Source organism: Petromyzon marinus, chromosome 15 (genome assembly GCF_048934315.1).
Source record: "Petromyzon marinus isolate PM22_M1 ecotype Great Lakes invasive population chromosome 15, UKy_Petmar_22M1.pri1.0, whole genome shotgun sequence".
Lineage (NCBI taxonomy): Eukaryota > Metazoa > Chordata > Hyperoartia > Petromyzontiformes > Petromyzontidae > Petromyzon > Petromyzon marinus.
The window spans coordinates 12,651,836-12,675,960 of record NC_133681.1 but is presented as its reverse complement, the minus strand read 5'-3'; the positions used below and the strand labels follow the sequence as shown (position 1 = coordinate 12,675,960).

Genomic DNA, 24,125 nt, shown 5'->3' with positions numbered 1-24,125 from the left:
CACAGCCAACTAGTAAGGGTTGTAGCTTGGCTCTCCAACACACAACGGTGTGCTGTACTAGTGACGAATTGCCACGTTCTGTTTACGTGTCAACCCTTACTAGTTGGCTGTGTCGGGTGGTGGCGGATTTTAACGACACATACATTTACGCGATATAACCCAAAAAAACGATTATAATTTAATTTTAAAGGACAAGCTCTGTTGCGAGAATTGTTAGACTCAACATTTTCTTGAATACGGTATAACAATTCACTTTGTTGTAGTTACTGCATTATAATCTATGAATGTTTTTGTACAGCGTCGTTCGTGCACACTGCATCGCATAATGGCAGAGAAACCGCAGTCAAACTGGGAGGCACGCAGGCGGTGATCCGATACCGAGACGTGCCCAAGCTGGACACTCCACTATGCTTGCATCCAAGTAATGAGTGCTTGTACAAGTGTGGGAGGAAACGGGAGTGCCCGGAGAAAACCCCCCCCCGCGTGTGAGGGGGCAACACTCTATCCCGTACAGAAGGGAGAAGGCGATATTTATCTGCACTTTGCTGCACGTTAATTCTCTTGGTAAGCCAGGGGTATGACAGACGCCTCGATGCCCCCGAGAAAGGGAGTTGCGGAACATTTCTGCGATCCGTCAAACGACGCCTCCACAATTCTGGATTGCGCCCTCCAACATCCGGTAATTATGCATCTAATTGTAAAAAAAAAGTGTGTTTATGGTGTTATATATTCATACCCTTCAGGTGAGAGATCATAAAGGAAACCTGGAACGAGACAAAGGAAAACAACATGTACACAGTAAGATGTTAATTTTTAGGGGTGGAGCGGTAAACCACTGGGTGGTTTTCGAGAATTGTGCGACAAAGCCAACAACTTGATTGTGATCCTCCAACAATGGCTTACAGCAGTGGCGAATGATATCTGAACCCGTCCTGTGACCTTCCTTCGCCTACTTGGACTGGCAAGTGTGGTGAAGTGTCCATTGATAACATTTAAATGTGTTGGCAAATTTGCTGTTTTGCAAATCGATGATGGTTGAACAAAAGGCACGTGACTGCTTTTGTATGCGCGTGAAAAAGGTGTCAATCGCTTTAGGTATTAATACATCAAGGCTGAGCGGACGTTGAAAAAGTGTGAGAATAACACCAGATGCTTGATGTACTGCTGCACCACGGTACTGTTGAGAGGTGGCGAAGACTTGGGGCTGCTTCAACAGAGCAGCGGATTGATCATGGCTGATTATGCCGATTTCCATTGTGCTTGCACCACTTTGTTCGAAATGGGTACATTTCGATTTAAAGCTTTCGTGACTGCAGGGATTCATCTTCTTGGATCTTTCGGTAAAGCGCTGTCGTCCCGATAGTTCTGTTCCTTCACCCGAAGAAGGCCACTTGTGTTGTGGCCGAAACGTCGTGAGAATTTTATTTTTTATTATGTTTTATTTTTATTATTTCATTTCCATTCTACGTGACTTTACTGAAAGAACCAAGAAGATGGGTACATTTATCGGACGAACCTGCAGGCGAAAATCGCCATGGACAAAGATTTAAACTCATGCTGGACAGCCCCGTGCCATCCGCTACTCATTGTTATCATGAACACCAGCCACGGTCTGTCCCAGGGGTCGACAACCAAAATAACAAGAAGAGACATTTTTTTTCGAATTCGGTATAAAAAAAGCCCTCAATATTTGAAGAGCCGCAATGCACGTTAATACGATACGGTAGTCCTTAATAAATAACGTCACGATGACGTCCCCTGGTTTATCAAACTGCCACCTATGACAGTCACGCAATGCAACATTCCATCTCGCATCTCACTCCATATCTGCAATGTATTCTTTGCTTTGGCTGTGTACTCCGTTGTTAACCTCGACCATGATCTTGATCTCGACCACGTGCCCTACCCACGTTCAATTTCCTGTACCTAACAAAGTGATATCTCGAACCTGCCCATCTTCTCTGTATCTCTGTCATCACAAACGTTGCACCTCTTTCGGGTCCCTTGCACAGTTTTGTTCTACATTCTAAATCATTGTGTTCTTTATTCGTATCTTGTCAATATATGTATTTTATTTTAAACCCGTTAGGGATGTGTGTTATATTAAGTTTGTAATTAATGTCGAGGGAATGGGAGGCTTTAATCCACCAGTGGATAGACAGCGTGGTGTGGCCGGACGGTGGCGCGCTTGTTGCAGAGGTTTGTGGTTCGAGCCCAGTGGTCGCCCTGGTTAATACTGCACTTTGGCTGTATTCATCAAAATACTGTATATTCCTTACTATATGCGCCGTCTGCTTCACATGGGGATGTTAAAGGTCGCGGGACGTTATTCAAAAACGGTTGGTTGTGCAGCGTGCTCCGGCGTCATGATTACGCGGGGAAAACCACGCAGCAGCACCGTCTTCTACTGGCAGACTGTGCGCTCCGAACATGAGAAGAATCAGAATATTTATTTAGACTGGAGGAGGAATCCGATGAGCTATGAAGCTCTTTCTTTTGCACAGATGTCCAGTAGGGGCAGGTAAATAACGTTAGAACAATAAACAATACAACACACGATAGGAGTGAAAAGCAGGGGCGGAGCCAGGATTTTCAGCCAGGGGTGACATTCAACAAATGTTAATTTCAAGAATGATTAGAGAGTCAGGCTGTTGAACTAGACGCCATCGGTTGGCGACACACTCTGACAATGCAGTTGCACGGAGTCCGCCAGACCGAATGTCGTACACTTATACGCAGAATGTTTCAGATTTTCGATTTTTTTTTCGGGGGTGACAATTGTCTACCCTGTCACCCCCCTGGCTCCGCCCCTGGTGAAAAGTATAGGAAAGGTAAACAAATCACTGAACAAATATAAAAATAATACGAAGCGCATTTATTCCAGCCTCTATATGAACTGCGTGGATACCAAATTTACGATAATACTGCGATTACTATCAACTCAGTCCCTAGTTATTCTAATCGCTGTGATTCAGGGTGGGGAGATTAAAACAATTATTCAGCGCAAGTGCTTCATTATAGCCAGAGTTGTCCAAGGCTCGGGCTCCAGAAAATATTTCCAAAACCCAAGGGCATGGGGGCTCTGAAAAATATTCCGTGGGAAATTTAAGCTCTGCTCATAGGAGAATTTGGAATCACTGGAGGTGGCAAATATTTAAAGATACAATGTGGTTGTACTGTATATGTTAAATTAAAGTGGATTGTGATAACATACTTAATGAAACAAGATTAATGCATAATTCCCTTTATTGGCCATTCAAAAATGTTGCACAAACCTCAAGGTGTGCCATATCAGGCGATCATCATCAGCTGTGGTCAATAAGGTGCTGAATCAAGCCCTCCCTTAAATCGTAGGTGCTACCAGACTATAAACATTTTGCAGTTTACCAGCAGTGGTTCAAGCAATCCGTACCGATGCACTGATGAGAACAGAGACGTGTCGAAACTGGTACAGGGTTTACTTGTGTTATTACTTTTAGAGTGGATGGACAGCTGTGTACATGTGGCTCCTTATTTACTTTGTTGGGGTGGCCTATTTGGTTTGTGGAATCGGTGCAAAGAAGAACCATGTGCTTAACCTTCAACAAGTTCAACCCCGATGAAGCGTAGAGAGCTGAATAAAGTTAAAAATAACTAACAAACATCTTGTGTAAGATCCAACGCAGAAGATCCCTGGGTTTGATCTTCTACGAAGCTCATGGTCCGCCCTAAACCGCATCCGCATAAACCATGGCAGTACATGCGGATACCTGATGCACAAATGGAATATTAAAAACTCTCCAGTGTGCGACTGTGGTTATCCAGAACAGACCGTACAACATATAACTACGCAATGCCCGATCCACAAATACAAAGGAGGAGACATCGCAGCGATACACTCCGCTGCTGCTCCTTACGAGGTTATCTGCCTTGACCGCTTGAATGTGAAATTGTAGTTGTTGCTCTCCATCTACATCAGCCATGGGCGTCACGGTGGCGCCCATCGCCTGGTATTCAGGAAGTCGTGGGTCACGATCCCCATCGTGACGCATGTATATTTGGAGTTTGCATGTCTTTCTCTCTGTGGACGCGTGGATTTTTCTCCGGGTCCTCAGGTTTGTCATTCCACATTTTAAAACACGCACAGTGCAAAAGAAGTTATATATACATCCAGTACAAACATGCGTTTTAGAGAATTTGGCTGCTATAAACTTCCACATGATAAGCCACTTCGTTGAGCTGTTATTTGGTGGCCAGGTCGCTTATGAAGAAATACTATATAGTATTCTATTTTGATTTAAAGCTTTCGTGACTGCAGGGATTCATATTCTTGGTTCTTTCGGTAATGTAACGTAGAAGGGAAAAAATAAAATAATACAATTTTATTTTTTATATTTTTATAATTTTATTGTTTCCCTTCTACGTGACTTTACCGAAAGAACCAAGAATATATATAGCATTCTATTGTTCTTTCGGTAAAGCCACATAGATAGAAAATTTTATAACAATCAAATAACAAAAATAAAGTGAATACATTATTTTGTATTCACTTTTTTTATTATTATTATTATTTTATTATTGTTTCTATCTATGTGGTTTTACCGAAAGACCCATAGAATATTTATTCCTGCAGTCACGAAAACTTTAAGTCAAGATTTACTTAAAATAGCTTATTTTTGCACATTCATGCATAACATTATGTTTTTAGGTGTTGTGTGTATGCTTTTCATGTGTTTTTAATTTGTTTACTATGAAATTGGCAAAAAATAAACGTACAAAATAGACGAAAAGAAATGTCCCGCTGTAAAAAAAAGGTTGCCGTATTTACTGTAGCATACTTACCACTCCAACCTCGAAGACTGTGCATGGGGTGACGTGCATAGTATCACTTCACTCTTGTTTCAACGACACGATTGTGTTTGACGAATCGCCGGACTGTACATTTGATGTTTTTTATCACTCTATTAGTCATGAAAAATGTATATAGTGCGGTATTTTCACTGTTTAAATTGTTGTATGTAGCGTATAGTGTAGTCTATATAATATTTGACACCGAAATCGAGCATAGTTATCCTTTTTTTGTCGCGCACATGGTGCCGATCGCTGGACTGGCTACAACCTTTGGACTGCCGGATAAACGTTGGAAGCCGGATAATCGGGCGCCGGATTTAGGGGCCGTCCATAAATGACGTCACGCACCTAGGGGGGGGGGGTCAGACATTTGTGACGATGTGTGACGAGAGTGGGGGGGGGAGGGGTTTGAGAAATGTGACGTCACGTAAAAATGCGCAACTTTAAATAAATATAGACAACACGTTCTAGTTAATTAAATAGACTTTTAAATAAATGTTTTCTCCTACAACATCAGAGTGCAACGACACATTAAATACGCACTACAATGACAATAGTTTAAAGCGATTTGAAGCATGTTTTATTTTTGTGGGGGGGGGGGGCAGAGCTTTGTGATGTCATATTTGAGGGGAGGGTCTGAGTTTTTGTGACGCCGTGTGACGAGGGGGGGGGGGTCAAAAATCGTTCAAAATCGCGTGACGTCATTTATGGACGGCCCCTTATCGATGATCAACTTTAGTTTGTTTTTCAACGGTTTTACTGAATTTGACTCTTATGTTTGTCGTGGTCAAATCTTGTAATAAAAAGTTAGTCTACTTCCTGTTGTCCAATCAATTCTAAATTTTGCACACGTAATAAGATCCGGAGACAATGCATGCCTGTATCAAAATCGGCATCAATGAATCAATTAATTCGCTATTTTAATGCAATTTACATTTTGTATGGACGTCTTATTATCTCCATATATATAAAAGGCAAAGTTGTGAATGTGTGTGTCTGTTCAAAATGTTTAGCGTACTTCTCGACATGCAACAAACTTTAAATTTGCCATGTGGGTACTTTCCAGACTGTACACCATGCAAAAATTATTAAAATACACTTTTATATATTTTTTTTTGGGGGGGGGGAGCTCAATAATGCATTTATTTTTTGCACGGCAATTGAGCTGTGACGTCAAATCTGTCACGTCACCCGCGCACGTGGAAGCGTAACGCATTGTAGTGTAGTGGTTAGCGCTACGCCGCGCTACGAACCCGGCGACCCGAGTTCGATTCCCGCTCACAGCCACCACCGGTGACGATTATTTCAACCGCTCCTGGGCCTCCCCTAGGTCGACTCAGCCTCAAACGCGTAACTGGTGTGGTGCGTGAACATCGCCATTGGGGAGACAAAGGCGGCAGGCCATTGTGAATCCAAGTCCCGGGCGAAGCCGGCTAATTGAGCTAGGTAACAAACGCCGCGGTCCCTAAACTGCGGAATCGCTTGCTCCGCGTGAACTAGTTACGGAAGTAATCCAGGCACCCCATCATTGACGTACTTCTCGACCGTGAGTTAAACGAAGTTGTTAATAAAACCGTTGTTTAAAAAAAACACTGTTTTTTTAAGGCGTTTATTTACATACATAGTTTTAAAATACCGAGAGCAGAGGATTGCAACGAAATTTTGACTTAAAAGCTTTCGTGGCTGCAGGAATTCATATTCTTTGGGTCTTTGGGTAAAGTCACGTGGATAGGTTCAAAGAAAATAACCAAAAACAAACTATTCCTTTATTTTAACCTATCTACGTGACTTTACCGAAAGACCCAAAGAAAAGACTTGCAACGATTTCGATTTGAAGCTTTCGTGACTGCAAGGATTCATCTTCTTTGGTTCTTTCGGTAAAGTCACGTAGAATCAGAATAAAATAATAAAATAACACAATAAAATTCTCACAACGTTTTGGCCACAACGCAAGCGGCCGTCTTCAGGTGAAAGGTACAGAACTGTCGGGACCTGAAGACGGCCGCTTGCGTTGTGGCCGAAACGTCGTGAGAATTTTATCGTGTTATTTTATTATTTTATTCTCATTCTACGTGACTTTACCGAAAGACCCAAAGAAAGAGACTTACAACGTCTAAGAAATCAAAAACGCCAGCCACGCGCTTGGGAGCGAATCTCCACCCCCCCACCCCACCGCGGTTGTGACGCGTGGCCCACGTGAGCGCCGACCCCTCCGTTGCCCAATCAGCGCCGCGCCTAGCGCCGCCATCTCGGCCGTGCGCCGCTATATAAGGCGCGGAGCGTGCCCCCACACCCCTCCACCTGGCGAGGCGGCGGCGGCGGCAGCAGCAACGCAGAGGCCCGGGGGGGGAAAAAAAAACACAAAACATTTGTTTTTGGGAAGTGGCAGCGGGCGTTGGGATTCTCTGAGCCGTTTCGCGGTTATATATTTTTGTTTTTTTTTAAACGTAAAAAAAACCACCAACCGAACAGGGACAACAACAAACGACAAAAAAAACACGCACGCGTTTACTTATACACGAACGGCTTCTTACCCCCCCTCCTCCCTCCACCTTTCGTCGTTTTTATTTATTTTCGGCGCAATGGCGACCGCGGGAGGCGGCAAGATACGCAGCAAGCGGCAGCACGGAGCTGGGAAGCCGTACGCCAGGAACAAAGTGAGCTAGGGCCTAACGGCCCGACCCTACTACTACCCACACCACTGCCGCCGCCGCCGCCCATCCTCACCCTGACTGGGATAGATTCGCGGCCGGCGGCCTTGCGAAGGAGGTTCGGCCCGGGAATCCAGGCGAGGCCGGTCCCTCACCCCCCCCCCCTCATCGCCACCACCACCACCATCGTCATCGCCACCAACTTGCCACAGTAAAACGGTGGCGTCGTCTTCTGTTTTCGTGGTGGTATCAAGCGACGGGGATTTGGGGGGGTTAGGAGAAGTTCTTGTGAAGCCGCGTGTTGTGCGTGTAGCAGCTGCCCCAGGGTGCGTTGAGTTTGCGAGTGACTATTGCCGCCACGCCGCGGGGTACAGTGCGGGTGGCGGGGATGGATACAGTGCGGCCAAGCAAGAAGCGTGGGAATATTATTTACAATTCGTTAATTCGCCGCGAACAATTCGTCGTCGTCGGCGGCGGCTTCCTGAGAGAGATAGTAAACGTCGGAGCAGTACGATTTTTTTTTTGTAATCGTGAACGTCGCCCAAAGCATTGTCGGTAACAAACAGTCGTGACATCGCGAGCAATTGTGGAAGGTTTGCTACTGAACGGTAATCGATTTATCATCAGCTTTGCGGTTCGGGCAAGGCCGTTAAAAAAACCGATTAGTTATATATTATTATTTTTAGCCGTGAACCGTCCAAAATGATCACGATTCGGCTGTTTTTGCGGACATTATCGACAGCGATGAAATGCTGATGGAAAAATCACGCATCGATTATGGGCAGAAATCGAACATCATCGGTATTCATCAGTCACTCGAGTAAACTTCGTTATCATCACGCCTCGACAAGCCGGTCAACAGGAATGCATTGGCAGCGGGAATCTTAATGGTAAGGAATCGATTACGCTCGCCAATATTTCGGGATCCGTTTTAATGATTTACCGCTGGACATCCTCGACACCATCACTCCCGCAATATCGTCAATTGCAATCGGATATTCACTCGAGGAGCATCGCAAGCATCTCTCCCTCCCACTCGTGATCTTCCGCCGAGAAACATTGCCGTTATGTGCAAGAGACCTCGAAGAGGTCCGGTCGATCGTCACCACCATCGACAAATCGCCCCAGATGAAACTTCATCGCAAAAATTACCGCAGCACCCCCTCGGCTTGGGCACGGTGCGAAAGAAGTTCCAACATGTGCCATCGTCGCCTGGTCCATAAACCATCGCTTTTGAGCCCGTGATTAATCCACGACTGGGATTGGGGGGAGCCCCCCCCCCCCCCCGGCACCGTCGTTGTCATGGCTAACTCTGCATGCGATGTCATCGCCATCTCACTGCTTCTTCTTCACGGGTTAATCTCAATGCACCGTCTCCGGGTGCCGGCTATCTATCCTCTAGGGCGAGTCCTCACCTACTATCTACCGGTTAATCATTCCGGCTTTAAGTCGCTATGATTGCTTTGCTCCGTGTGTGTGGTGTGTGGGGCCTTGTTTTCCCCGGCGCATCTGTTTACATACTCTACCAAGATCGCTTCTCCTTCTTTTTTACCCACCCCCCGGCGCTCATCAGTTGTTTCCCTGCTTCCGATTGCGTCCGTAAAGCTGACGGATGTTTTCTGTATCGCGAACGTTTGTCTCTCGAGCCGCAGCTCGGTTTCTCCTTTGTGCCAAGCAGTGGGGCCTGTGTGGAAGCTTCTTCCTCCAACCACTGCAGGGGAATCCGGGGCCCGTGAGCGCCTCGGCCCCCTTCTCGATTTTGGGCGGGAAAGAAAAAAAACACTTTTGTCTTTTTTTTAAATTACAATTCGCGACATGTTCAATGCCTTGAAGCTGGCCGTCACCTTTTTTCCCCAAGATATTTGTGGTTTATGTGATGGCAAGCCGGTGGTATCGTAAACGCACCCTTCCTCCCCCGAGCGATGTTTCCTCCAGTTTACCATTAATTTTTTGCCATTCGTAGAACCCCTATTTAAATGTATACCGGCACTTTAAAGCAAAAAAATGCACGCGGCTGTGGGTTCGCGAGTTCTTTTTAGCGTCCGTTAAAACAAAGTTAGCGTTACAAACACTGGTGTGGCACGTGTGTGTTCGTAGTGGGGAGCGGTGGTGTAGTGGTTAGCGCGCTGCGCTATGAACCTGGCGACCCGGGTTCGCTTCTCGTTCACGGGAAAACACCACAGTGACGATTATCATCTGAACCGCGGTCCCGGGGCCTTCCCTAGGTCGACTCGGCCTCAAATGAGTACCTGGTGCGGTTGTGTAAACATTGCCACCGGGGAGACAAAGGCGGTCGGGCGTGGTGCTGGCCACCCACGCCCCCTCGTGTGCCGTGCCGGCCTTGCTAGGTGCTCGCTAACAGCACTTGCCCCTACAGTCTGTTAAGGCTATACGGGGGGGGGTCTTTGTTGTATGCAGTGGTCGTTCTGTCTTAACATTTGAAACATTAATGATTGCCGTTGCCCTCGCCAAGCCAGCTCGTTCACAGTGCACACGAGCAGGGAAACCCGTAGTCGCGCATGCGTGTATCCCATAATGTAACCTCAAGATCGTCGTTATATAATGCCGCTTGCCTCACGTCCCTGGAGTACACGCACGTGGTGCCGTAGTAGCTGCGTTTCATGAAGGCCACGTGCTTGAATTTACCTTGTAGGTTTATACATACATTTTTTTTAGTGCATTGTGCTTTGGTGTGCTCGCTATAAGTGATTTAGAAGATTGGTGAGAACGCAGTGTTGTAGTAACATGGCCGGACTGTAATGGGGGTGGTACTGTACAAATGAATGTTTCAACTCGAGCTCTGTACTGTTGGTAATACCGCGTTGATACTTGTGCTTAGTGGGTTTTGTTGTCTCTTTTGTGCCGTCTCTAGTTTGAATTTTACGTGTCCTTTTGTCTTGTATGTTCCACCATTCTAAATGTAACTGCACTATTTGTATGAATCGTAATTAATATTCTGGGTTAAAAACACGGCGTATAGTGTAGGAATCGATTGCAATCGATGAATCCATTATTAAAAGATCCTTAGGAATCATAGGTGGGTTGCGAGGTGGTGCGTCCTCTTTGCTACAGTCGCCGCTTTGTTTAACAGGGTGCATGTCGATCCTCCCATCCCATGTGCCGCCGGCAGGGCTTGCTGGGCCGCGTCACCGACAACGTGAAGAACCTCATCCCGTCCTGGCTGCAGAGCTACTTCCGCACAGAAAACTCCGCAGAGGCGGCACCGTCGACGTCCTCTGCACCTTCGAGATCCCCATCGAGCTCGCTGGACCCTAAAGAGGAGAGGCCGGCACCACTGGACGGCTTCTCCTTCGCTGGCCTCAACCACGACGCCCAGCAGAACTGCGAAGTGGCTGGGGATGGTGCCAAGCCTAGCACGAGCACCGCCGCTACCTCTGGCCACACGATGCCGTTCCCGAGGACGCGCGGCCCCCAAAAGCGGCAGCCCATCCGCCACTCGGACGCGATAGAGCACAGCTCCCTGGCGCTGCAGTCCTGGCTCCCGGCAGCCGGGAACGCCGCAGGGCCCAAGCCCGGCGACGCCAGAGATGTGGCCGCCACTGGCCGAGAGGCGGGGGTCGGCTCTGGTTCTCCCAGTGCGGTTGCCACCGGGACGAGGAGTGGGCAGACGATGCCAGTGCCGAGCGGCGCTGACGGCGTTGCGAGGGACGTGCGCGACTCGAGCTCGCAGTGCGAGGACGACAGCGTGTCTACCACCAGCGGGTTCTCCTCGCGCGCCTCCGACAAGGGTACAGCCACTGCTACTCCGCTGGGTTTGACGAATTGTGATCTTATACAGCCCATATGTCGGTCTGCTTTTGGATGGAGGCCTTCCCCACTCAATCTTTGTCATGGGGGTTATTTGATCGTATTTCAATCGCACCGATCAACGTAACTTGGTGATGGCAAAGGCCTGGAACCTAAGCAATTATCACTCGCCGCTGATGTTAGCACATTGCCGGGAATTGAACAAGTCCACGGTGTTGACAGCTCCTACAAGCTGATATATCAGCTGCTATTTGTTTCAAGGCAAACTTTCGCCACAACTCCCAAGTGCGCACAACAGCGGCCACAGTGCAGTAACCACTGCCGTTTGATAAGTGCTCATATCAATTAGCCTTGTACCCTTTTTAAGACCTTTTCTGAGTCTCAGGGCTGCGCTTGGGATGGTTAGTAATTTCATCTGGAGTGTTTGTGTGTATGGGTAGAAGCTGGAGGGCCTGGATCTTATTTCCAAGGCTGTTAGCGTTTACATATACGCACACCTAAATTAGCATTCTACTGCCTATTCTCTCTCTTCTAGAGGGCACCTTGTTGTCCCCATGGGTGGTGTCTGTTGGTAATCCTGCCCCCAAAAACGTTTGAAATTCACCTTCATCAATAGATTGCAGCATGAATAGATTGCAACATTGCGAGAAAGATAAAATATTAAGTGAATTGATACTGCCCATATCTGCCCATTTTGCAGGAATCTTTGATATCAGATTTTTGGGAGTTTGGTGCCATCTATCTGCAAAAACTTTAAGCTCCCGGTATGACACAATGGCCATTCTCTCTCCACTGCCAGTTGAAATCCTTCCCCTGGGCGACGTTGGCCTTGCCTTTGTACAGCTGAAATTTCTCCCAGTGCCAGCACCCATGGTTGATGAGAGGTCGCTAGAACGAGCCGTCCGTGCCCATTAGCCTCGTGCATTGTTATTGATGTTTTTTATTGACTCCGTAAGGGGAGAGGGGTTGGCAGTCCTGAACCCGCTTGAACTGCGCCCGTGCGAAAAAAATGTTGGGCGCCCATCGCCTGCCCGATCCTGGTAGTCTTACTCGTGTTGGGTGGCAGCCATTGTCTCCCTACAATGCTCCCCCTCCTCTCCCTGCCAGCCTGCACGTGCGCTGTTTATAACCACCAAACCAGTGGGCTGCTTTGTAAACGCGTGTAGAGTTAGAGGGGATAGCCCCACTGCGGTGGTTGCAAACGCAGATGCTGCCCGTCTTTTAAAGTCCTGGGCAGTCGTGTTTGTGCCGCTTGGGAGTTGTGGTGAGAGTTTGACTTGAAACGATTGTTAGCTTTATTTATCAGCTCGTCACAAAGCTGTCAACGCTGTGGACTTGTCGTGGCTAAATTGACGGACTTTACGTTACGTTCTTCCTGCTTATGCTGCAAAAGTGTATCATGAAGATGGTTGTAAGTAAAAAAAAATCTAATTTGCTTTAGATGTATTTAGTTAAGGGCAACGTTAAAATGCAGTTGTGATGGGTAAATGTATTATTATTTACATTGGAGTTGATGGAATGTGGACACATGGCCGAAATGAATTTTGTGCGGTTTTTACAAATGCATCGGTTATACGAATTAAAATTTAATTCGTATAACCGATGCCATTACATTTGCTTGCAAATGATTAGCTGTACTTTCGCCCAATAATGCTCTTGAGTTTTGGTTTAAGTAGTGTACGGTATGCAATATCCTCCATATTGTCTGCAGAGCGGTGACTCTTTGGAAGTGTTTTCTCGAGTAACTATTTTTTGTCGCAGTGTCTTGTCAGCTTGTGCTCGGCTTTGTTAACACACGCTTACATTTCATTCTGTGGTTCTTCTCGAGTGGATCGCCATCTCCAAGTGCATGGACAGCCTTTTTGCCATTCCACTTCTGGGAGAGGACCTTCCCCATGCCAGACGTGTTGTTTGACCATACTCCACCCTCAGTCAGTGTGGGTTGGTGAAGGACAGGGAGCATAGATGTGGGGGCATACTAACTATAGTAGAATAATCGATTTTGGCTTTACAAGTGTCTGATGTCCAAAATCATAACCTGTTATGCAAGGTGGTCACCCATCTAAGCACTATACAAGCTCAACATTGATTAGCTTCTGAGATTGGAAGCATTCCGAGTGATTTGGTCTTAAGTGGAAAATCTTTTTTGCAGCAAAAAACACAACAGATTAAACATAGTGAAACTGTTACTTAAGCAATATATACATCTCTTTTTGCGTTGCATGGCAATGTTGAATGCTGTCCCATTTTACAGAGTGAACATAGATGTAGCACATGCATACTATAGATGCTCTTGCAGACTGATTTACCTGTACAGGAGCGCAAAGATGTCCGTTGTAAAATGAGGCGAATTGAGCTCATTGATGTAGACACTGAATGTCGCCACCACCCACAGTGGAATAGAAAATGTAGGGTCATTGTTGGGTTCTTGGGAGGTCCTCCTGTCGTCAGTGTTTTCCCCGGTGATGTTGCGCAGTATTGCATAACGCTGTTAAATTTTGGGTTGCTGTGCTGCATTAAATACCGCATGTTGAAGATTCGTGCATCCGGGCACCTGCAGCAGTTGATGCATTTTATTGAACTCCCTACGGTGGCAGAGAATGGGACCGCTGCGTGGAGTTGTGTTGTTATCTTTAGACGTTCTATCTTACCCTAACCTCTAGGGTGTGCTGTTTAGTTATGCATAGGAGCGTGCTTTTTTACTTGGAATTTGTGCTGAATTAGATCATCTGCGGGTTGGTGAACCAAATTTAATGCAATGCAACAGACATCCTTTGAACTGAAAATGTGTCGGGGGGGGGGGACATTTTCGGACTCGACCTCTGACAACCTCAAGGTGGCTTGAAAATTGAAAGGCGTGGAAGTAACAATATTTTTCACGTACTTCTAGTTTTTTGTCAGTGTTTCTGGACGAGGGCCTCCCCCACGCCTTGCAGTGTATTTAACCAAGCTCCATACTGGTCAAGGCAAGGAGCTGAGATTGAGCAGAGTTAGGTATGATAATGTCATTTGCTTGCACTGCCTTCTGCTGACGGTGCATACCCCACAAATAACAGGAGTAGATGTTTGGTTTATGACCAGGTAACCGTGATTCTAAAATCTTTAACCAGGTGGGTCTGCAGTGACAATACATTTGTCAAGGTAGATCTGAAAGTGTGGCCGTTTTTTAAAATAATGAGTGTAAATACCCACCCACCAATTAATGATGTGGTCGCGATTCCTTTCAAGAATTGGATATTTATTCGTCCTTTTGGTCCATGTAGAATCCATAGAGGCTACAAAATATATGCAGGCTCTCCCTGAAACAATGAATATAAAATAACAATTGGAAATAATGCGTTCTTAAAACAATGTATTGTGAGTAGCAATGGATTTTAAGTCGTGGCGTGTTAAGTATTACAGCAGACAAGTAGCTGAGCTACTTTCTGCACGTGTGTTGTGGTGTAAACTCACACGGAGACGAGATTCTCTGTAAGGGCTACTGCCAGTTTATTAACTACTACACTCACGTACAGTATCACCGGATCACACGCGAGGTAGACACTTCTACACTTGGTCCTTCCCGTGGACCGTCCCGGTAACCCGCCTAACTCCTCGGTCTATTCTCACCTAAGCTCCCCACTAATCCTACTCTTCCTCGGCCTCGGGTCTCGGTGCTGAGCGGCGTGTCGTCCGTTCTGCGTGTCTTCCGTTCCCTCGGCTCCCCACAACGACTCCGCCCCTCGGCCCGGGGTCCCCCTTAAGCACCCCTCCCCTCTGGGTAACATGACGTCACCCTATGACGTAATCCAGTTCTTTCCTGCCGATGCCCTCACTTCCTCCCACTACTCCACGTGTAAAGAGGTAGCTAAGAAAAAAGAAAAGTGCCCATGGGAAGAGGCATAGAGGAAGGCATGAATAAGACTTAAAAAGAATATTGGAATGAGTGTAGCAGAAACAGGAAGAACCGCATAAGTGTGGCAGAGGTGGAGGCGCTCCTTGTTGATACCATTGTCCCAAGGGATCTGCTATAAGTGGTTCTTAACCTTTGCTGCAGCCTTTGCACCCCTCTGGTTATCAATTGTTAAAAAAAGTATGTAAATAAATACATAGGTTTGATGAAACAAAGTAGTTGTACCTACGTGGGCGGTGCTTGATTTGTGTTAAAATTATTTACCTTCTCCAAAAATCTGGCATGTCTCGTACCTCCAGCAAGGGAATCTCGTAACCCCAGTGGGTGCGTGCGCCCCCACTGCTCTATACGGATGAAATAAACATTGCAAGTGTTGACTGGCTTTATTGTTTATTGGGGATCATCAGGGCATCTCAGCCCTGCAAATCCCCTGCATGTGCTTGGTCCTATCCGGATCTGAGAAGCTAAACAGGCCTGAGCCTGGTTCATACTTGGATGGGATCCGTCTGAACATGCTCGATGTTATAGGCTTGGACGATGGGGTGGCCAGGAGATGGCAGTACAACAGTGGATCTTTTTTTTCCCAACTTGACATTTATTAATGAATGGACTTGCCAATGCAGGCCTTACTTGGAAGCCTTAAGACTCGGCGAGGCTTACCTGGGTGAAGGTTATTATTTATGCGGAAGTTTGTATGTCACAGAAGTATCTTTGGGATGTGCATTTGTTTATCTGCGCCAACCGAGTTGTCCCAATTGCAAGGACCTTGGCGTGCCAAGTGAAAGCCTCAAATTCTCGCAATCTGCACGGTGACGGTCTAATGGCCATGATGAATACTGACACCGTTCATGGCGGTAGTCGTGCTTGTAACATTTGTTTTGTGGTTTTGTTTCTCGCGCACACGCGCTGTATCCTTTGTGTGCAGCAGCTGGGTGAGCACGTGGTCTTGTCATTGCGCACTGTAAACCCGTCGATAATGTCATAACGCCTGGACAGGCGCGAAGTAGAATTAAGAGTGCTTTAGGAGTGGGGGCGGGAGGAGGCATTGCCATGTCCTGATGCCGACAGCGTCGTGGGTGTTTGTGGTTTGATTTCGTTTGGAGACGTTTTGTCCTTTTGAAAATTGAGAATCCAAGCGCTGTGTTAAAAATAAGGGTTTCAGAGCATCACGCAGTAGCAAGTTGTTACAAACTCAAACAAAGAACACATCCTATTAAACAACTTTGAACTTTTGGATTGGTGCAGTGCCAATTCAAAATATTTTTTCGTCTTCAAGTTAAAATGAAAAGAGCCAAATGGTTCTTTGCACAAAGACCCAACGGTTCTTTTTTTTGCAGATTCATGTGTGCCCTAGGTGGTTCAACATGACTGAAAAGATTTTATTAATGAGAAAAAAACTCTTAAATGCACAGTTAGGCACTCCCAGCGCTCTAGATATATATACGTTGCGAGTTGCAATGTAGGAGTGATATCGCGGTACAGTATAGTCAATAGTGTCTTAATTACGTGCTCAGCTGGCTTTATATTGTTCTGAATACTTCATATTTATTTTGGACAGCTCTGTATGCACAGCCATGTATGTATCTAGAAATTAAAAGTGGTAGTTTTTTTTAAGATTGCGTATTTGTTAAATGCACACGTTAAAGGTCGTTTTGATGATGATAAAACAGCTTGAGCTTTGAGTTTGTATTTTAGGTCATGTGGGTTTAACATTAGCACTGTTAGTCTGCAGGTTTGAGGCAAATTGGTGGCGTCCAAAGTGTTATTTTTGAGACCAGCACCCTGGTGATGCATATTTTTCTTGCAGCTTGTGCTGCCGGTTATTTCACAAAGTTCAAGGTTTGCGAGTCCTCATTGATCCTTATTAGATATACATTACCAGCCAAATGCTTTGAGGCTAAGATTTTAAAGGTTTAAATGTTTTCTGACCAGTTGATTTCCTTTTTGGAATCCGCTGTCTTAAGATAATTTTTCATGACTTTTTATTGCGCTGTTGGTTATGTGAACACAGCACGTTCACAGTAGAGGGGGGGGGCATTAAGCTCACAGTGAGCCGCACGGTCAATGCAAGACATCCTGCGGAGTGCATCGTGTCCTGCGTGCAAAACGCCTGTCGGCAGTCGTATTGCTCATGAACATTGTGTCCAGGGTTGCCATTTGTGGGTGAGACAGTGTCCTGTAGGCAAGCTTTGCAGAACCGCCCACTTTAAAGACTTGGCATGCTGGGGCTTTTGCACAGTTGGTGGCAAAGGAGCATGTTGTGATGACCGATGAAGCAGACTTTAGTAAGGCGCTCAATTATAGCATAATGTTTTTGCCCTGGGTGCCCTTGATAGAAAATGTTTTGCTATCTGCCCTCCACTGTGGAATACGCGGATACAATCAGTAGCCTTAGGCAGGCACGTGGAGAGAATCTGCTGAATCGACAGGGAGGGAGGGTGTTGTGGTCTCAGAAACTTTGATATGGTTGGGGGGATTGTGAATGTAGTGGAGAGGTGTGGTGAAAGATGTGGCGGTGCATGGAGATGTTTGCGCCTGATCTTATCAAAATGCACTGCTCAAAATATTCGGTTGTGCTTGCAAACAGATGAGAGACCTTCCTGAACTCTTTGCAATGTAACCACAACTGCACATTCTTCCAAGTGATTGCACTGTCATTGCACTGCGTGATTCCCCTGAAAAAAAGACTTAATGAGTAAAAAAAAACACTTTAAAGTTACGGTTTAATGCATCACTTTAGTTCTGTAGTCATGTCACTGCATTTACTTGTTACATTGTTTGGAAGTGACATCACATCGATGTCACTGGAATGCTATAATGGCACGCAAAGCTATAAACTCATCATGCCTGGGATGCAACTAAAATGCATAACTGAAAGTACATATATAAATGAAATAATACATAAATAAGCCATAGCCATTAATTTTTTTGCCTTTCATTTTCCTTCAGTGTTACATGACCATGCCACTGTCCATATGGATGTGAATTAATGTCTTTGTGCGGTTGGGTGTGTGGGAGGGCATTCCCACAGTGGTTAGTGCAATCCGCTACAAACCTGGTGACCAGCGTGACATTTTCGGCCACAGCTAACATCAGTGATGAGCAATATCTGATCCTTATGGTGGTACCCCGGGGTACCAAATAATACAAAATGGCTGAGGCAATTAAATATTTTATTTCTGGGACACTATTTTTTTCCAGGGGTGTACTTAACGCCGCGACTGGGGTTAACCAATCAATCCCAAATCAGTGCCACACTCCGCGATGTCGAAACGCAGCGAGGACGATTACGCTTAAACCCTGAACGTTCATACACACCGTAGTGGTGGTGGTGCATCGTGGACAGCTCGTCGAGATGAGTCGATTGCCGCATCGCCGACCATCAGCAGACTAAAAATGACTGCATCACAGACAATTATGCGAGAGCCAGGGTACTACCGTACCCCGGGGTACCGCCATAAGGTTTATCTGTAGAAATCATGGGTGTGTATCCCAAGTTGACTTTATCAAAAGTACACCTGCTACAGTGTAGCGGTTAGCATGCTGCGCTATGAACCCGTCGACTCGAGTTCGATTTTCGCTCGCAGGCAACACGAGTGACGGTTGTCTGAACCGGCCCCGGGCTTTCCCGTAGGTCGTCTCGGCCTTCAAACAAGTACCTCGTGCGGTGTGTAAACGCTGCCACCAAGGAGACAGACGGTTGGGCATAGTGCTGGCCACACACCCCCTCGTGTACCGCGCTGGCCTTCATAGGTGCTCACGAACAGCATTTGCCCCAAGAGTCTTGCAGCATGGGACCTCCTTTGCCAGTACCAAAATATGATAATCGCCCCTGTTTTCTGGCAACAAAACAGGTGTTAAGATGTTAAAACACCAAACTGAAACCTTTTACAAGGAATCTTGTCGCATTAACCACAATACTTGTGGTCAAAATGCAAACAAAAAAGATACTATGATAATAAATGTGTTGTCCTTAACTGATTGCTCCACATCAGAGACAGCTTTCTTTTGAGCCTCGTCTCAAAACGGTGTTAGACCAGAGGAAGCCAAAAGGCGTACAGCACCTAGACAATGCACTATCAGAGTAATGAGAGCTCGGGGTGAGCATCTACATCATGGGACCTCCTTTGCCAGTATCAAAATTTGATAATAGGTTTTTCCCAGGCTCAAAAGAAAGCTGTCTGGTGTGGTCCAATCAGTTTCAAGAACAATGCATATATTATCAGTGTTTTTTTTTTGCATTCTGACTACAAGCATTGTGGTTAATGCAGATATTATTCCTTGTAAAAGGTTTCAGTTTGGTGTTTTAACATCTTAACACCTGATTTAAAGCTTTCGTGACTGCAGTAATTCATATTCTTAGTTTTTTCGGTAAAGTCACGTTGAAGGGAAACAACAAAATAATAAAATATATATAAAACAATAAAAAAATTCTCGCGACGTTTCGACCATAACTCAAACGGTCATCTTCAGGTGTGTTGGTTTGCAGGTCTTAATTGATTGTTCACGCTTACAGTGGCTTTCAGACAGCATACATTATAAAAAATTTCGTCTCCCCCCTCCTCTTTTCAGAATATAGATGGACTAGTCCTAAATAAACTGCCAAATCGCTGCGCGTGACGCTAACGTTTTTTTTATAAATAAATAAATGCGCCGTTAAAAAATAAATTTATGCAAACCAACACACCTGAAGATGACCGTTTGAGTTATGGTCGAAACGTCGTGAGAATTTTTTTATTGTTTTATATATATTTTATTATTTTGTTGTTTCCCTTCAACGTGACTTTATCGAAAAAACTAAGAATATATCTTAACACCTGTTTTGTTGCCAGAAAAAAGGGGAAAAAGCTATTAGTGTTACAGGTTATATGCCGCATCACCCCTGCTACATGTCTTAGCATCACGTGGCGCTGTGACTTGTTCGGTTTGAACGGGGGGGATCGTTGCTTCTGGTTTTACCCACAGATGTGAGCATGCAGCCGCGTGGCTCGGCAGTGCTGCTGCAGCCTCTGTGGTGCATGGGCCCGGAGCTGCCCGCTCGCTCGACCCCGCAGCCGTCGGCTCACAGCGCCAAGAAGCCCTCGTTCAATCTGACGGTGTTTGAGAGCTCCCGCACGGTAAGCCCCCCATGCAGCATCGTCATTTATTATTTATACCATGCCTCCCAATGTACAGTACATTTCGAGACGCCAGAGCAAAAGGGGTATTTGAGACAATTGCTCAATAAGGGAGTGATTGCAGACCAAATGCAATGTTTGTAAAGATGCAAGAGACAACGGCCCTTCGCGCATTTTTCGTCCACTTCTGCGGGCGGTTGCAGTAGTAGCAGCAGCAGCAGCAGGCTCGTATCCCTGTGTGCACAGCGATCTGACCACGTGGGAAACCTGAAGGGTGAATTGTGCCTCCAAAATGGAGCTGATGACCGGAGGGTGTGGCACGTTGATAGGACCAGTGGACAAGAGTTGGGCAAAGGGATGTTTGTTGGCATGTCATTATTCACCCCGCCATGATTCATGAATTGTCTTGACACAATCAGCAATTCGAGTATAGTGTGGGTTTTTATCACGGTGGCCAGGTAGGGTCTTGCACTGAAATGTTTGGCTAATTTCAACAATGAGGGTTTTTCCCGTGAGAGTAAACTGTAGTCGCTGGAGATAACACTTGTAGGTAACACTGCCATTTCTGTAGTACAATATGCATAGCTAAAGGAAACTGCATAAGAAAAAATAACACAAAGTTCTGCATGTGTGGATTTATAAATAATTTGTGCTGCTATCTCCTGGCCACCTGGTAGCCCAAGCAGTATTGGGAATTTCATAACTTTTCTATGGTCTACAAACCCACCCCTCCTAAAGTGCTGAGTTACCTGTGTGTGTGTGCACCACCATACGATTTCATTTATTGTGTTTTTTACACATTTGTACCATCCCGTTTGTGTTCTCATGTATTCTGCCTCTTTGAATGAGCCTAAAAGGATCATATGTCATGTAAAAAACATTTATGCAAATAATTTGGAAAGTACATCGTGAGTATATATAAGAATGGACTTGGATCATTACTTGTTTATAGATTGGCACTGGTCACTCAAGCTACCCCAATGTGGTGAACGATTCACAATGCACGTCTGTTCGGTTTCTGTAATAATATCTATTTGGCACTTAAGTTTTCACAGCCAATCGTAATTCAAGTGTGGCCTTCTGCGTTAGGCAGCGTTTTTAGCTTATATGGGCGCCTTCAGGAATTGCATTACGTTATCGACTAGAAATCAGTCCGCTTTGTGCTTGTGATGATCACTGGCTGTACGGATGTATGTTGAACTTCTTTCGCACCATACGTAGCCAATTCTGCTTATCGGAGGTGTGGGGAAAGGATAACAAATGAAACACCAAAAGCAGTACTAAAGAAATGAGTTTTCAATCGAGATTTTCAAGTGCATAGCTCCAGTGGCTTCCTAATATCGGAAGGCAGAGCATTCCAGATGGGCGCAGAAGTGGATCTGAAACCGCGCAATACGGTGACCGTCTTTGATCGATGGCAAGCCAAAAGCTGCTGCGAGGATGACTGGAGTTTGCGTGATGGTTAATGCTCCTTGACGATAAGCAAGGTATTGTGGTTTATTTGTGGAAAGCACTTTTTGTGTAATGAGTGCGACCTTACAATGTATATGTTTGTCAACTGGAAGGCAATGCAGCTCGGCGAGCACTAGACAGACATGGTCATTACTCGTCGCAACACCGCAGCTAAGATAATGTTTTTGGCAGACGTCCCGTCGAGTAGCGAGTTGCAATAATGGACGGCACTGGTAACATGGGCTGGTGTGCGTTGCTACAGGCTGGAGGACTGGGCTCCAGTCAGCGGGGAGAGTCCACCTTCTACGCAGGGAAAACCACGTATGGCGGCGCATCTGCCATGTCACGGCCATCACAACGCAAACTGCCTGTCGCCCCTTACCAGGTAAATCGCAGTAATCAGTCACTCCCTACCAGGTAACCAGTCGCTTGCTGCTGTCCCACAACTTAGCCACAACCACCTGCCACCCTCTACTGGGTAACTAGTTACCTACCATCCTCTACCACAACTTGAAAAAAATATATCTCCCACCGCGCCCCCCCTTCTCCGAAAATTCAGCTCTCACTTTGTACGTGTAAAAAAAATCTCTCTTTGTACTTATATTTCAGTCGGGATATTTTATTCTCGTCGGCATTAAACTCCACTTTATTTGGCGATTCATTATATTACTTGACCTTGCAACGATAATTGCAATTTGATTCGTGACCGCATCGTTTTTAGATCAATATCGTCGCGTCCGTTGTAATATCTGGCCCTGCTTGCTCACGTGGTGTTCCTGGGCATTCCTTGCTCCAGTTTGCTGGGCTTTTGTTTTTTGACTGCTCGTGCTGTGCGTGTAACATGCACCTGGCCGGGCGTGTTGTGCGCAGGCTCCCTATCGCGTGCAGGTGAAGGCGAAGCCGGCTACTCCCAGGCTGACGTCGGCAGTCACCAGCGTTACCGCTCGCCGCATTCTCCAGTCGCTCGAGAAGCTGTCGTCTCCGCTGTCGGTAAGAACCACTTTCTCGCCCTGGATCCGTGTGATCATGACTTTTGCATTCTTTCGTTGGGATTTGTGACATTAAGTAAAAAAAAGTAAGTCAAATTATTTTTTTATTGTACAAGGTAGTGTTATTACAGATTCTCACCCCCTACAATAATTTAGCATATTTACTGATCGTTTAGAACTGCGAACAGAGTTTAATGCCTCTCCACACTGGTATCGCCTGAAAACCGGCCCATTGCATTTTATTCAAGTGCATAGAGGAGAATCATCAGTTAATGCACTGGCTTCCAACTTCTTGCTCTTTGTCGCAGCTGAAACACAAACTGAAATAGATCCAAATATCAAGTAATAATAATAAAAATGTGTAATCTGCATTCCATCCTCGGAAGCCAAATACTAAAAAATGTATTCGTTAACATTTTCAAAACAAGCAGATGGGGTGCTCCTTAAAATAAGCAAGTTATAATGTGTGCTCATTTGACTGCCTTCTCTTTACGGGTCTGCAGTTTACATTATATTTAGCCAGGGGAACATGTGGCCCTGTGGCGGAGTGAGATTCCTGGCAGAGTGCCTGTCCCCTGTGCAGATAATTCACGTCAAGTATCGTAACACGTGCTGCTGTCATGGTGCTGTACGAGTATCCTTTTCCAGTGTGACAATTCTTCTTTGTTAATTGTACAAGGTGGCTCCACGGCTTCACAGTTTACTTGTTTATTTAGGGGTGCCACAGTAGCGATGTTAACTACCTCGTCTGGTATACAGGAGGTTGTAGGTTCTATACCGACCCTGACCCCGCTTGTATATTTGGCGTTTGCATTATTTGCCCCGTGGTTGCATGGAATTTTCTTCGGGTCCTCCGGCTTTTCCCTCCACGTTAAGGAACATGCGTTTAGAGTATTTGCTGCTATCATTTGTGGCCAGGTCGCTTCTGAAAGAGAGCTATACATCTCGGTGGCCCTTCCCTCTACAATAGAGGTTTTTAGGTTAGATCGCGTAAATAACTTACTTGGTGAAAGTAAAACAGTTTATAGTATTATAAGTTCTTGGAACTTCCCATTTTTCAGCATTTGTATTGATTCTTCCATATATTTTTTGTTTGTGAATCAGCTTGCGGGAAACAAGGAATGGGCGGGTAACCACTGAATCTCAAACCAGAAACTGAACCATTCTCTATAAATATCCACATGATGGAAAACAAGTAAAACAGATGCTATAGAATACATCTGTAATAAACTAATTTTGATTGTACTTGAACAAGTCAGTGTTGGCATACTGTTGTAAAATGTACTTGGTCAACATTTCTTGTTGCTTTTAGGATGCCCTCAAGATTCCCTCGAGCAACACATCCCCTTCTGTAAGCGTCGTATATATCGCACCACACCTGCCACAGTGTACGGAAATGGATTAACTAGTATTGGAGATCGAAGTA

The 24,125-nt window shown here is 45.7% G+C and overlaps 1 protein-coding gene across 8 annotated transcripts in view; it reads left to right on the top strand.

Moving 5' to 3' along the window:
- Positions 1-7,117: 7,117 nt before the first annotated feature.
- Positions 7,118-24,125, top strand: part of LOC116942672 (nuclear pore complex protein Nup153-like) — a 49,441-nt gene continuing 32,433 nt past the window's right edge. For 7 of the 8 annotated variants that reach the window (XM_032954874.2, XM_032954871.2, XM_032954880.2 and 4 more), the window contains exons 1-6: positions 7,118-7,487; positions 10,612-11,230; positions 20,107-20,258; positions 21,973-22,095; positions 22,581-22,700; positions 24,012-24,050. In XM_032954874.2, the coding sequence (XP_032810765.2) occupies positions 7,413-7,487; positions 10,612-11,230; positions 20,107-20,258; positions 21,973-22,095; positions 22,581-22,700; positions 24,012-24,050 (1,128 nt within the window). In that variant the 5' untranslated portion in view covers positions 7,118-7,412. The remainder of the gene's footprint in view (positions 7,488-10,611; positions 11,231-20,106; positions 20,259-21,972; positions 22,096-22,580; positions 22,701-24,011; positions 24,051-24,125) is intronic. The other variant, XM_032954870.2, reaches the window with a different exon arrangement.